At 41.5% G+C, this 14,843-nt stretch overlaps 1 protein-coding gene across 9 annotated transcripts in view; it reads right to left on the bottom strand.

Annotated features, from left to right (window-relative positions):
* The window catches only part of ralgds (ral guanine nucleotide dissociation stimulator), a 69,970-nt gene that overhangs the window by 15,230 nt on the left and 39,897 nt on the right, over positions 1-14,843 (bottom strand). For all 9 annotated transcript variants that reach the window (XM_074639492.1, XM_074639487.1, XM_074639486.1 and 6 more), the window contains exons 2-3: positions 1,527-1,831; positions 397-471 (exon numbers count right to left, since the gene is read on the bottom strand). In XM_074639492.1, coding sequence (XP_074495593.1) covers positions 397-471; positions 1,527-1,831 — 380 coding nt within the window. The remainder of the gene's footprint in view (positions 1-396; positions 472-1,526; positions 1,832-14,843) is intronic.

The following is a 14,843-nucleotide window of genomic DNA, read 5'->3' as shown; positions in this document are numbered from 1 at the left end:
AACACACACAAACACACAATAACATAAACACAACAGCTACCCATAACCCCTGATTTCAAAGAGATGTGCTAACACTGCTAACATGAGGTTGAATTAACTCCTGTAACGGTCTGTTTTAGTAAAACTGAAGCAGTAAGAGTTTCTTTCTGAGAAGTTAATGAGCTGTGTTTAATCAAACTCCTGCAGCAACAGTCTGACAGGTGTCTAGCAGAAAGAAATAATCTGCTACAGCTTCAGTCTCTGTTGGTATCCCTTTAAAGGAGTGGGAGGAGAGGGAGGAGTGGGAGGAGAGGGAGGAGAGGGAGGAGTGGGGCCGAGGCTCGGCGCTGTGAAAGCACTCAGTGATTAATGTTGGCAGCTCGGCGCTGAAGGTCGCAGCAGCAGCAGCAGACTCACTTTCTCAGCTCTGTGCAGTCGTCCTGGGAGATTCGGTGTGCCGTGGCTACAGGGACGTTCTGCAGCTTGGCATACCTAAAACACAAACACAAGTTTCAAGTTCAGTCTCGTTCAATGACGTTAATGAACAAGACATTTCAATTCTTCATACACCGGACTTGAAATAAAGAGAACCAGGTGTGCACAGTTCGGATATTTTCTTGATGTTCTGCTTTAATTCATCCTGTAAGAAACGGCATTGCTTTCTGTAAATGTCAGATATCTCATTTGGGAACGGCACACGTTCATACTTAAACTTAATTTTCTAACTTAACCCTTCTGTAACAGCTTTATCAGCCAACTCATTTTTAGAAATGCCAAAATAAAAGCTGGAGATCCTCCTGACTATCATTATCTCTTTTATGTCAATAGCTAAAATCTACCAGTTTGGATGACAGCTGGAGTCAGTGAGCTTGTTTTCTAAACTTTATTGACCAAAACGTATTCCCATTTAACATGTATAGTAAGAATTGTGTTAAAATCAAATCAAAGCTGATGTATGGAATACAATTTAAAAAAGTTGACATTTGTAAATAGACAAATTTAACCAAAAGATCGTAAAATACATTAAGATGTTTTTGAGAAAGCTTTAAATTATAATTAAATTATGGAAAATAACATAAAATTTGACCAAATATCAGCACTAAAATTACAAGAAAAAGAGAAGCACGAGTGAGTCGGCTTGCTGTGAATAGTTAATTACAGATAACATCAACGACTTTCTCTTTTACGGTTTCTCTGTGAAGGTTTATTATGTCTTTTTAAATTGTTCTTTGCTTGTTTCTTGTGCTGCTGTGTTTTCAGGGGACGAAAGATCTCATCTTTTCTTTTAATTTACTTTTATAAGTACCAGATCATATATTGTAATAGGATAGAGAAAATACACATACAATAGATAACAGCAAAATGGACATTGCGCCCAAAATGGAAAATGTTGATGAAGCATGTCTCTCTGTTTTCATCATATCACAACTGTTTTAGCCAAATCGGCTATAAATTAATCAAATCACTTATTTATCACTCCATTTTTCAATTAATTTTTTTAAGAACCACTGGTGCACAGACAGGTGTGTCATCTGCCATCACTGTACCTGTTGAGCAGGAGATCCAGCACCTGCCTGGTGGAGGCGAAGGAGCGGTAGGTGCAGAGGAAGATGGTGACGTAGGTGGAGTCTTTGCCCCTGAACGCCGACACCATGTACTCCACCAGCCTCTCCAGCGTGCCGGCCTTGATGGTCCGCACCTTGCAGGTCTCGTAGAGGCTCAGTGCGGAGTCCGTATCCACGCCGAGCCATCGCTGCCCCTTACTGGCCGACTGGTGAAGCTGCACCTTCCTCAACGTGATGGTGAAGATGGCGTCCTCCTCGGCCTCCTCGCCGATCTCCTGCGTCGAGCTCTGCGAGACAAGAGGAGACGCAAAATAAGACATTTTACTTAATTTTTCTTTGAGTTACATCCTTAAATTGTGTGCTGGATTTTTCCACGTTGGAACGAGCTCTTCAAATATCTGCAGATTAGAGGGCGGAGAAGACAGAGGAAAAGATGACCCCGTTACCATGCGGAACGCCGAGTTAAAAATGACATTTTGGGACGATACCCTTTAATTATGACCATCTGTGTGACCCGGCTCTCTTCTCTTTGGTCCGTGAGTCATACCCGGTGAATCATGTGCGTGGCCGTGCACAAACAAACAATAGCTTGTTACTAAACAGAGCTTACTGGATAACTGGCACTACAATACAAGCTGCAGCCTGTATAAACCCAAACAGGGAATTAACACAAGCCGCTTGTTGCATGAATGAGAGCTCTGTGGGCTGTTTGCATGTCACCGGCGCTGCATCTTGTTCTTGTTTTTTCTCCTGAACATGAAAAAAACTCACAGAGACGGTTTCATTCATCCTCACCGCTGTCAACAACACGTCATGTGTGAAACCTGCTGAAAGTTACACAACATGAAACTAATCAACAGGTCACTAAACTTTAAAGCTAAATAAGCTGAGTGACTTCTGACAGATTAAGAGTGAAACTAAATCTTTCCTGATCCTGTTACTTTAACAGACGGAGCTCTGGAGGAGAGCTGAAACAATTAGCTGATCAACAGATCATTAATCTAGAGTTGCAACCATTTCATAATTGATTAAACAGTCTAAATTCTCTGATTCAAAGACCACAATGAACTCTGAAAACAAACATCAAGTGTCTGTGAACACGAGACCGAAACCCACAGCATCGACTGGGAACGGGTCAAAGTCTTCGATACTGGGATATTGACCTTAAAGGCCTCCGTCCAAACCATACAGTACTATGTTTTTAGTACTGGTAGTAATTGAATTTGTTAAACTCTTCATTATTTTCTGAGAGAATTTGTTGTATTATGTGATAAATATAATAAAACTTACTTCACTTAAAGGGACTGTTTGTAATTTCTTACACTTATAAATCAATCCGGGTCGGTGTCCCATGCGCGCTCGCGTGTAGTTACGCTGTTCAGACTCAGACTCCAACACAAACTACACGGAAGCACCAAAACCTCTTGGTTGTATCTAGTGAAGCCCATCTGTTAAACAGTGTTGGCCGCAGCTTTGGTCTCCAGGGCCGGAGTCTCTGCTGTACTCTGCTCCTCTGCCTGCCTTCACTCACACACCGCGCTCGTTCTCACTCTTTCGCTCCACTCTCACGTACATGTGCACACTGCAGAAGAGTTAGTTTAGCTCTGAGAATATCTAGTGAATGTTCAGCGGACGTTTGTGCAGAAATAACTGCTGCAGCTCCTCCAGACCAACAGAGGTTTCCCGTGTCTTGTGAAGTGACGGGGCTCCGCAGCGAGAAACGAGAAACTCCGGTGTCTCCCCTGTTCCCTCCGGCCGCGGTCGGGAGTCTGAGGCTGGAAAAGCCAACACTAGGATCAGCAGTGATTCATGGAGAGACCTTCGTCTGGTCAGCTAACATTACTGCCAAGCAGCTGAAATATAGAGTGATATTGTGCTTTTAGCTGACGTGTGTCGCCTCACTGTGTTGAGCGATGCTCGTTCATGTCTATGTAGAGCGAGCACAAGCGCGAGCAACAGGACGCTGACTTTGGTTGACTTAACGGCCACAGGTGAAGCTGTTAACAAGACATTTCTGATTCTTACAAACAGTCCCTTTAAACTGATATTAATTTTTTAGATGTCTAAAACACGTCTGTTTCTCCAAACTCCATCTACTGTAGGTAATAAACTGACTATGGAGAAGCACCTCATACAACTCCTCTGAGAAACACCCGAACTCTCCCTTTACCTGATACTACTAAAGGCAAAATAGTTAATACTCCAAAAGACTAAAGACGCCTGCTATCACTCAAGGATTACAAAATCCTTTCTTACAACTCAGTAGCGCATCTTTCAAAACAAAGAACAGTTTATGACACTACAGCGTGTGCTTACAATCAGCAGTCTGTAGAACTGTTGGAAGATAAACCTCGACAGTGTGAGCTGAGCAGCGAGGCTGTTGAACACATCTAACTCCAAACAGCAGAGCTACAGTTGGTGTGAATCACTAAAGCCGAGGCCTCGACTGGAGGAATGTGCATGTAATCTGTCACGGCCCCTTGTAGTGCATCCTGGGAGCGTGAGTCATCAGACTCCATCTCCAGGGCTCAGTGTGATTCCCCGTGCTTCGCTGCCTACTGTTTTTTTTTTAGGTCAGGGATCTATTCGGTAACATCTCAGTCAACGCCAAGTCGCTCTGTTGTGTCCGTGTTGCCATGGAGACGAGCTCAAAGTGAGGACGGCTGTGAATTTTGGAAAAAGTGATACAGTATCTTCGAGCACTGTCTGCTACTGTTCTCGTATTTAAGGTTCGTCGTTTTTGACGTGATTTATACAGAATTTAAATCTAAAGTTTATGATCTGTAACATTTGAGTAAAAGGGAAATATAAAATTAGCAGAGCAGGAAAATAAATCAGAATACCAGGTAACAGAAAAATGCATGTTTGAATACATTTTCTCCAACATGCCACGCTTGCTTTGGACTATCTTGCCTTCCTCAGGGTGCTACAGTATCTGAGGTGGTTGTTTCTGGTTTTCTTTATGTAAAATCCATCTAATAGTTGAGAAACTACAGACAAAGAGAGTTAAAGGTCCCATATCGTGCTCATTTTCAGGTTCATACTTGTATTTTGTGTTTCTAATAGAACATGTTTACATACTGTAATGTTCAAAAAACACATTATTTGCCTGGTACTGTCTGCTTGAATATACCTGTATTCACCCTCTGTCTGAAACACTCCGTTTTAGTGCATTGCAACGGAATTGCGTTGCTAGGCAACAGTTTGGGTCCATGTTTACTTCCTGTCAGCTGATGTCATTCACATACACTGTAACAGGAAATAAACTGGGACACATTTAGAATGTTTACGTTTAAAACCGTGTAATGGTCTAAATATTGTATATTTGTGACATCACAAATGGACAGAAATCCTAACGGCTTGTTTCAAACGCACAATTTCTGAATACGGGCTGTGTGTATTTCTCCGTATATAGAGCGTTTTGATAGTTTAACAGTATTTATAAAGCACTTAAACCTGTTTTATAATGTGAAAGACCTGAAAATCTCACTTTTTGACAATATGGGACCTTTAATACCATTCTGTGGAGTTCAGTGAATTACATTTGTTCTCATAAACGTAGATTTTTTGAGAATAATGTGATTAATTTCAGTTAAAAGAGGGATGCTTTTGTCCTCCAACAACAGAGTAGGACCAACAACTTACAGGAAAAACTTTGAATCACACACGTGGTTATGAATAGAAGACGGCTGATGCTGCTCCACAGGCTTGAAAAGCAACAATATGTGTTCTTAAACACAAGAAAGAAAGGCATAGAAAGTGGCTCTAACTGGGATATCAAACCATCAACAGAAGTGTACACCCAGAACCTGAACTTCAGTAACCTCCTGACAGAGTGTGTTTCAGAGGGAGGATGTGTGTGTGACAGATAAATGGGGAGACAAACCCCTGGACTGTTGTAAATCCTGCTCAGATATAAAGGCTTGAGGCCCAGCTGCAGCGGAGGGCCTTGACAGCAGGAGAGCCGCTTATCAGCCAAACCACAGAGGCCGCGCTGCTATCACTTCAAGCCCTGAAAAAATGCATCGCTCAAGGGCAGCGCCGCGCTCCATCCGCCACGTCACGTCCCACCATAAATGCTCCCATTCATCCCGTCGCCATGAGGACCAAAAACTCTCTTGAACAAAACACTGAGCGATCAATACTTTGAAACAAGAAGGGTTCAGTGTCACTTAAATAGAAAGAAAGGAACAAATAAAAGCTTTGACAAATAGCCAGCATGTTTGCCTGTTAACCGTCACCAAGAAGCCGGGACGCAGGTGAGCGTTTTCTAACCAGGAAACATCTGACAAGAGACCTCTTCAATTAGAAAAGGCTGAACTTTAGACAACGTTAGCAGGTCGGTCTTAAATCTGAAGAACGCAATCAACACTTGCAGCTGGTGATGAAGGACTCTTTTCTCACCGAGTCTTTCTAAATGTTTCTTTGGACCGACTCCTTTGATTTGCATTCAGTCTCTAAAGTGAATAAGATGAAACCTCTCCGGGCACTTTGCTCAAATAACGTAGCTGCTAAAAAATGCAGAAAGGGCTTTTTGCAATTCAGTCAGGGTTGCATTCTTTCAGCAGAGTATCGGACTCCAGCAGCTGAACAAGCCAAGCCGTGTTGAACTGGATCCTGAACGTCGATAAGAAGCTGTGAGTAAATGAGAGGGAATTCCCTCAGAAACATTCCTTCAGCCTGACTCAGAGCTTCTTCAGAGCTGCTTCATCAACCAGATCGGCACCGTCCTGGTTACAAACACACAGGAAGTGGCTTCTAAAGATAGGCAGACCCTGGCTCAGGAAATAGGATATTTTGGGGGAAAATTACAGACAAAAGATGGTTAAAAGAAACGCAGCTAAATGTTGTTAATTGCTCGCAGGGGAACGCTGCTTCATTGGAAATCACAGACTCCACCTTCATGTAATTCCTAACTCTGTGATCTCCTGAAAAAAAATTGGATTATCCTCAGTTGATCTCTTCCACTCCTTGCGGACGCCGGCGACCTTGTTTGACTTTACTTTCTTTCAGAGGCTGTAGCAGGTTTTAGAGCTAAAGTGAGGGTGCTGGTATCATATGAAACTAGAAAACTTAAGGCCCAGACACGCCAAGCCGACATCAGAGAACTAGCAGCGACAAAGGCCGACTGTTGCGTCGCCTCACGTCTCCTTTGTCTTGGCCAAAAAAGTTGCACTCGAACACACCGCAAAGACGACAGCCGACGGCCAGTTAGCACGTACGTTCTGCTCCTGCATGAGAGGAAATAACTCTCCACATCAGCAGGCGGTGGTAGTCTGTATTCATCATTCAGAAAGGGAAACAGGAAGACCGAGGCCGACCATTTTCACACCACTCTCACTCATCACTTAGCTTCATTCCAGATGTTCATGTCGCTGTGAAAATATCCGTGTGTTGGAACAATCAGATGAGATGAAGATGGAAAATGTGTGCGCACTCTTGACTTTACTCGTTGGCTTGCTTTCCTCACTTCCGTTTCTCTTCTCCTGCACTGATTCGTTGAAGCTGAACAGCCAATCAGTGATTTCTCACACCGACGAGCTCTGCCACCGATTCAAAATGCTGAATCGCCCGAAAAACCAACGACACGGGCAGAATAGAGTCGACAGTGCGGGAAACACCGAATAAACTAGGCCGACAGACGCTCAACGACGGCCCCAAACTGTCTGACGGCCGACCGTTGGCTCGGTGTGTCAATACCTCTAAGGTATCATCATCGGTACCATGTGGTACTACCGTGTATTGATACTATGGAAAATGAGTATTAAGACCATTTAATTTGTTCAGTATCGATATGTATTGATATTTCAAAACTAACAGACACACAGCTATCCAACGTTAAACATCAAAGTAAGCGCTCTACAGATATTGAGCGTCATCGACAACAATCTTTTCTTGTAAAATGTCCAATGTTACCGATTATTCACTAACTCCTCCAGACATTGGTGTTGTCACGAGTTTATTAAGTTGGTGTGAATGTTCCCCCCGTGGTATCCCTATTGTAACTTTCCATGTGTTATTGTTGATTGTTTAAGTTCAAAGCTCCCATTAGCTGATCTATACGGATGATGTTAGTCACAGTAATTATGCCATAAAACCACAAAATGTTCACGCTTCCAGCCGGGAACACTGAATGTCCCAGAACATTTTATTTTGAACACGATGCTCTAAAAACAGAAAGACACTGATAACACTTATTTATAGAAACCTATTTACCGTTTACTGTAATGAACCATGCAACTGAACAAACAGCATCACAGGCGGGGGGGTTATTTACTGGTCTAAATCTAGTCGCCACATGTTCCTGTCTGCATAAAACAACAGAGAGAAACTGGGTCAGAAGGTATTTACAATAAAAATATAAATGTTTGTTTTATCCAGACGTATCAGACGGGTGGTGGTTTTAACACCGGGGCCAATTAAACACTGACAACTACTGAAACGTGCACCGTTATCGTCTAAACATCCAGAATATACAGGCACACGCAGACAGCACTTTAAAACAAACACCAAGAGGTGGCAGCTAATGCTAGTAAGCACAAATCAAGTCACACTCTTTTGTTTGACAGCAGAAGAGTCACTTTATAATCCATTTCATCAGCTAAATATCTGATAAATGTCATAAGCATAAAGACATGGACTGAATGTTAAACTCTGAAACTCTTCTTTAACTCTGAAATAAAATTTCTGTGAAGTGTTTTTTGGCTTCTGGAGTGAGTTTTTGGAAAGTCCACAGAAATGTCTGGCATCCGGAGTCGGCCTCCTCCTCCTCCTCCTCACTCGCTCCAACACTTCAGATCAGATCTACGTTCACCTACAGCGTCCAGCCCATGAATGACCATGAATGTACATGTGGGCTGGAGGAATGTGAGGCGAATAAAAGTGTCAGCAAAGAGTGATGAGACAGAGAAAGAGAGAGAGAAAGGGAAATTTCCAGAAAGAGGAATCAAGTCACATGAGCCGTAGTGGAGAACGGATGAATGCATTTACTGTTTTGTCTCAATGGACATTTAAATAAATCAAACATCTAACATGATGGTGTTCTCTATTTTACCACACGTAGATGACATCCGTCTAAAACGGCAGAAATCTCACTTTCTTTGCACTTTTTATTTTTGCACACGGTTAAAGACACAACGTCATTCTAGCTGCAACTAACCATTATTTTCATTGTCGATTATTTTCATTGTCGATTAGTTGTTAGTAAAATGTCAAAGATGACGTCCTGAATTGTCTTGTTTTGTCCACAACTCAAAGATATTCTGTTAACTGTCATAGAGGAATTAAAGAAACCAGAAAATATTCACATTTAAAAAGCTGCAATCAGATCATTTTTACCTTTTTTTCATTCTAAATAAATTCATAAATTACTCAGATTGATTAACCGATTATCAAACTAGTTGGCGATTAATTTAATAGTTGACAACTAATCGATTAATTGTTGCAGCTCTACTTAATTCTACATTTAAAAGGCATGTACAGTAATGTATCCCCGACCTTCCCTGGACATTAAACAACAATCAGCTGATTCATCTGTGTTAAACTAACCCTGATAGAGATTATAGAAATCTATAAACCTTTACGTGATGTTTCAGAGAGTTGTGCACGGTAATTTAAGAGAAGCTTTTTGTCAAATAAGGCACAAAGTATTTAAAAACCCCACAATGGTTGAAACAATGTCATGGTAAAGCAGTCACTGGCCTGCAAATTATCCTGCATGATGCTCAATGACACGTCAATGATCCAGTGCATGCAGTACTGGTACTGAAAACACGCCACAGCGTCCAATATGAGACAGTAGCTCTCTTCAGGGTTTCCTGACTCTTCTGTGGTGTGAGGCATTTACTCGTGAATGCATTTGCAAGTCCTTTAAGACCAAAAAACAGTAATGGCATTGATATTTAAGCTGCAAAATTATCGATTTATCAATTTAAAAGGTCTTCAAATTGCTTGTTTTGTCTGACCAACAGTCCAAGACCTAAAGATATTTAATTTCCTGTCATGTATGACAAAGAAAATTACAGCAATTACTCACATTTGAGAAGCTGAATAAAAGTTAAATGAGGAAGAACGACTGACACAAGTTCAATTTTTCAGTACCAACGTTTGAAAGGATATTTCCAGTTTATTACAACTTTGGGTCTTTCATGCGTTTGTCCATCATTTCTATCAGTTATGACGACACGGTGCTGGCCCGACCATCAGGAGTTATTTGGGGTTCAGTGTCTCGCCCAACGACACTACGTCAAGTGGAGAGGAGGACCTGGGGATCAAACCACCAACCCTATGATTAGTGGACGACCCGCGATCTGTGATGGATGTTTACAACGGACAGTTTGGCAATAATGTTAATATTTGCCTGCGTTTTTTCTTCCAAATAACTTTGTTTTTGGGGTTTTCTAGTGGTCGCCTTGTCCCCTGATCTCAGACAGGTACTTGATAAGCACAAAGTTATTATCGATGATAGAAATGATGGCTGAAACTATAAAAATAAGACCCAGGTTGTAATAAACGGGAGTGATCCTTTGCAGATATTAGATGTTAAAGGGAGTGACATACAGTCTTAACAACAGGCTGAGCTCTTGGCTGACCTGCTCGTCGTCATCTCAGAGACACAATCGTGATTCTTCATCTGGAAATAAAAATGTTTATCCTGCAAAACAAACCTCCCGTCTTCATATCTGATGGTGTACAGTCTCTCTATAAACACAGCCACCTGGCACGAGAACAGGTCTAAAACAAACACAAACCCTCATTCTGCTGAGCCAAAACCCCCTGAAGGCCACAAACATCGCCTCTGGGAGCGCGTTCGGAGGCGTCTGCCAGATTTTACAACACTCATCAACAGAGAACACACCTGCCTCGATAGCAGCGGTCCCGTATGACCTCTTAGAAAGAAAGAAAGCCCCTCGGAGCCCAGCTCTAAATGTAGATCAGCAGGGAAACTCCCAGAGGAAAGAGAAACCTGCACCCCCGAAACAGTCAACACCTAAACAAAGCCAACAATAGCACGCGTCCATTACAAGCCCGTAGCACAAGCCAGTGACTTCCCCTCGCTAACAATGGCTGCTGACAGCATGTGAGATCATTTGGATGAAGGGCAAGTGACAGAGGACGAGGGGGTGTGTTACCGAATGTTCAGAAAACTCTTCAGAGGTCTAAATACTGAGGCAGCGAAGCCTCGACACGCTGAAACCACTGAAACCACTGAAACCACTGAAACCACTGAAATCTTCACCTTACCAGAGCCTTAAATAGCTAAATGTCCCTCCTTCTTACACCTACACACACACAGGGAAAACTCACTGACAACACGCTCTCTAATGGAGAATACAAAACCTCTTCTTCTTCAGATTTTCATAAGTGTAGTTGCGGATGCACGATAAAACACATCATTGCAGCTGAAATGAAGAATCTCCAGCCATGCCAGCAGCTCTGTGAGGTTGTGTGAGCAATAACAATCAATGCCAACATGCTGATGTTTAGCATGTGTAACGTTTACCATATCTACGATCTTACTTAGTATGTTAGCATGCTAATATTTGCTAATTTGCACAAAACAATCGGCTGATTATTTCATGAATTAATCATTTGGTCTAAACTAGAGTTACCGCCTCGCGTTTTACGCCTCCGCCAACAAGTAAAGTTACAGTTCCATGTCTGTCCAAAATATCATCACTTCCTCATTTGATCCTGTTGGATATTTGTGTGAAATTGTCATAATTAGCAGATGAATTCTTGAGTTATGGCCAAAAAACGTGTTTTGTGAGGTCACAGAGACCTTTGACCAGTAAAATCTAATCAGTGCATCCTTGAGTCTAAGTGGACGTTTGTGTCCAATTTGAAGAAATTCCCTCCAGGGATATCATGTTCACGTGAACGGGACACAGTGACCTTTGACCACCAAAATCTAATCAGTTCATCTAAAACATAATGCCGGTGCGGAGGCATAAAAATGCCCAAGGTGTCATCTTCACATTGCTTGTTTTGTCCGACCAAAAAAAAAAGAGATTCATTTGACAATGATTTAAATCACTAAAAATGAGCAAATGCTCAAATTAGAGAAGCTGGAAATATTTGGTGATTTCCTTGAAGAGTGAGTCAAACGATTGATTGATTACCAGGATAGGTGTTGATTCACCTTCTGCAGAGCGACTTATCGATTCATTGATAAACATGCTGATGTAAAGCACGTCGAATGTTCGCCATCTTAACTTAGCATGTTATCATTTGCTATTTAGCACTTAATCTCTATAAACAGATCCTGTATTCATTTGTAGAAGTTGTAGCAACGGGACAGGATTTTGGTAACGGAAATGTTCTGGTTTCTGTTTGTAGTCCAAGTATCGACCAATCACGTTAGAGCAGGCTTTGGTTGAATGCAGGTAAACAGTCCTCGTGCAAAAGTGTCGGAATGTGTTGGCTGAAATGCATTCTGGGAACCCACCGGCTATCGTCTGACAATGATTTCGCTTTATTGGTTTAAAATCAGCATGTCAACTGGCTACTTGTGAAACAATCCGGTCGTACACGTTGTCTCTCAACTCCAACTCCAGTCTCGCATCTCAAGTCCAGCTGAGGTGGAGATATCCGGTCATAAAAATGAAAATGTTGACCTGATGATGGCGCTAAGAGAAACATTAGAGGGTCATCAAAGTTATTACAATTCATCTGGAACAGGTGAGCATGAGTGTCTGAACCAGACTTCATAGAAATCCATCCACTAGTTGTCTATTAGTTGACATCTCACTCAAAACTACAACCTCATGGTTGCGCTAGACCACGAATGTCTGTACAAAATTTCAAGGAAATCCGTCCAATAGATGTTGAGATATTTCAGTCTAGACCGACCGACGTTGCCGCCTCACTAGCATGACTAAAAATGTAATGAAACAAATGTCACTGTGATCTTCCTTCTGATATCTAACGTTCTCTTTTCCGTCTTCTCTTTGAACAAACAAGCCTAAAACACAGACTCCCTTCTTCTACCACACTAGCAGTACTTTCCCTGCATCTGGACTAATCTAAAAAGGTTCCTATTTCTAAATTACCGCCGACACAAAGGCTCTATTTTTGTCGTTTGTTTGTGCCTCTTCCAGCTAAAACTTGACGTGAACATGAACAGATTCCTTTCTGTGAAATTAAGTTGACAGATAGGCCGCGGGCCAAAGAACGACTGATTCGATTTTGGAAAAGAAGAAGATCCACATTTCCGGCCATCAGATAATTAATTTTATTTAGCTGTAACTTCAGATGTACTTCCAAGTCCTCCGGGCTTGTTTACAGCGTCAATAAATCTACTTAAATTCAAAGTGATGGGAAAGAGGAAGTTTGTTTTCTTTCAAGTGCCTTCTAGTTGTTTGTACTTTTTGCTTATTTGTCTCGCTAATAGTTTGTTCTATTTGCTCTCGTACACGAAGACCAAACCTTGATTTAAGTGCATTCGTGTCCATGTGATTCCTAAAACATGGTGACAGAGCTGTTGTGACAGGTATTAGTAATACACGCCTGCAGCTAAACTGGCTTTGTCAGCCGTTATCAATCACACGTACAGAGTTTCATCAGGAGAATAAACCTCTTATCTTTCAGTGGAGTCTGGTGGGGGATGACCGTGTCCCACTTTCTTTTGTTTTCACCTTTTCTTGGCTGAACTATTGAACAATGCTGTTGTGCTTTAGACGACCCTGTTCACACACACAACTGGTTTTCCTTGAATTATCAGTTATTTGGCAGGATAAAGTACTAAAAATAGGAATGATTGCTTCTTGATCATGAGTTTTTACTTGTTTTCCATCATTATATATCATCTGTTTGCCAAACAATATAAGACATTGACAAACAAATATCACCACTACTCATTTACTCGCTTGTTGAGGAGCTTTTGATCGTATCTGTTTAGATGTTTGGAATCATGGAAAGTCAATTTGCTGATGAGGATCAAAAGCTCCAGAAAAAGAATAATCACTTCTTTAAAACACAAAAACCTGTGAGTCTCAGCTGTGCCCAGAGACAGTGTGCAGTAGTAGTAAAGACAGCGAACAGGAACCAGATAATCCTGCTGAATCAAATCAAATCCCTCCAGAACCTTCTCAACGGCTCCATCCTTCCTTCCACTGTCTGACTGAATAAAGAAAAATACTAGTCTTGTTTTCACTAAATGATAAAGGTAAACACAGGCTGAGTTCTTGAGTTCTTTCTCTGTCTTGTTTGTGTGATCAAAGGTTTATATCTGTTAATGTGTCCTACTTATTCTCAAGTGTTGCTCACACCAGTTTTTGTTTTTTAGATATCTGTTTTACATACTTGTCAACCCTCCCGATGTTCCCGGGAGACTCATGTTTTTCACCGTCCTCTCCCGGTTTCCTCCCGGGGTCACAATTCTCTCGTATTTCTCCTGATTTTCACACCTTATTTTTTCCTTTTCGTTATCACAACCTGTTTCTGGCACTATAAGCTGAACGCAGCGGAGAAGCGCAGATCAAACCGCTAAGTATTCAAGATAAAAAATGCAGTGGCAGTGTACTTATTATTTTGTTATTTTCATTCTTTAAAAGTCACCAGAATGCAGGAAACAAAATCTATGAAACTCAAATTGTTCTGGGGGAGGATGATATTGAAATCCTCCCTATATTTCAGGTCTCAAGGTCGGTAAGTACGCAGTTTAATTATCTATCTAATACGCACCAACATGTCTGCACATCGTAAGAACTACAGAAGACGTCACATCTGTTTTCAAAACAATTTCAGTTCTGATATTTATGAGATTAAAACGTTTTCAAACTGAGTATACGCCAAATAACAATTAAGTCTCTCCGTTGCAGTGAGGTTGCCAGGTTTGGTACCACTGTGCCTGTACAGAGACCAACACCAAAGCTCCCAGGTATCTGGCAACCAGAGCTCTAGTGGGAGACGCTGCACAGAAGTACTGGATGGATAAACTGTTGTTGGCTCCAGCTCCGTATTTAACGCATTAACATGAGACTGATATGAATCTTCTCGTCTAATTTGCAGAAAAGATGCAAAAAAAATGATGAAATATTCCTCTAATAATGTACGATTTATAGACCCGGAAACCTTCAGATCTGAGGTTCATGCAGGCAGCATATGTCATGTTTTAATTCAGTCCAGATGGGAAATATAAAACATCAACTGCATGACTAGAGCCCTACAGATTCCTGTCACATGATGGAGGCAAGCTTGATTCAATTTGGGACACTGAGCTGCATCCTTCTCTTTAAATACACTTTAGTTAATATGTTTTTTTTAAAGTTGCTTTATGTAAGAAGACCAGTCCAGGTA

The sequence above is a fragment of the Sebastes fasciatus genome, chromosome 6, assembly GCF_043250625.1.
Source record: "Sebastes fasciatus isolate fSebFas1 chromosome 6, fSebFas1.pri, whole genome shotgun sequence".
Lineage (NCBI taxonomy): Eukaryota > Metazoa > Chordata > Actinopteri > Perciformes > Sebastidae > Sebastes > Sebastes fasciatus.
The sequence above is the reverse complement of the archived record's forward strand: the minus strand, read 5'-3'. Positions and strand labels throughout refer to the sequence as shown.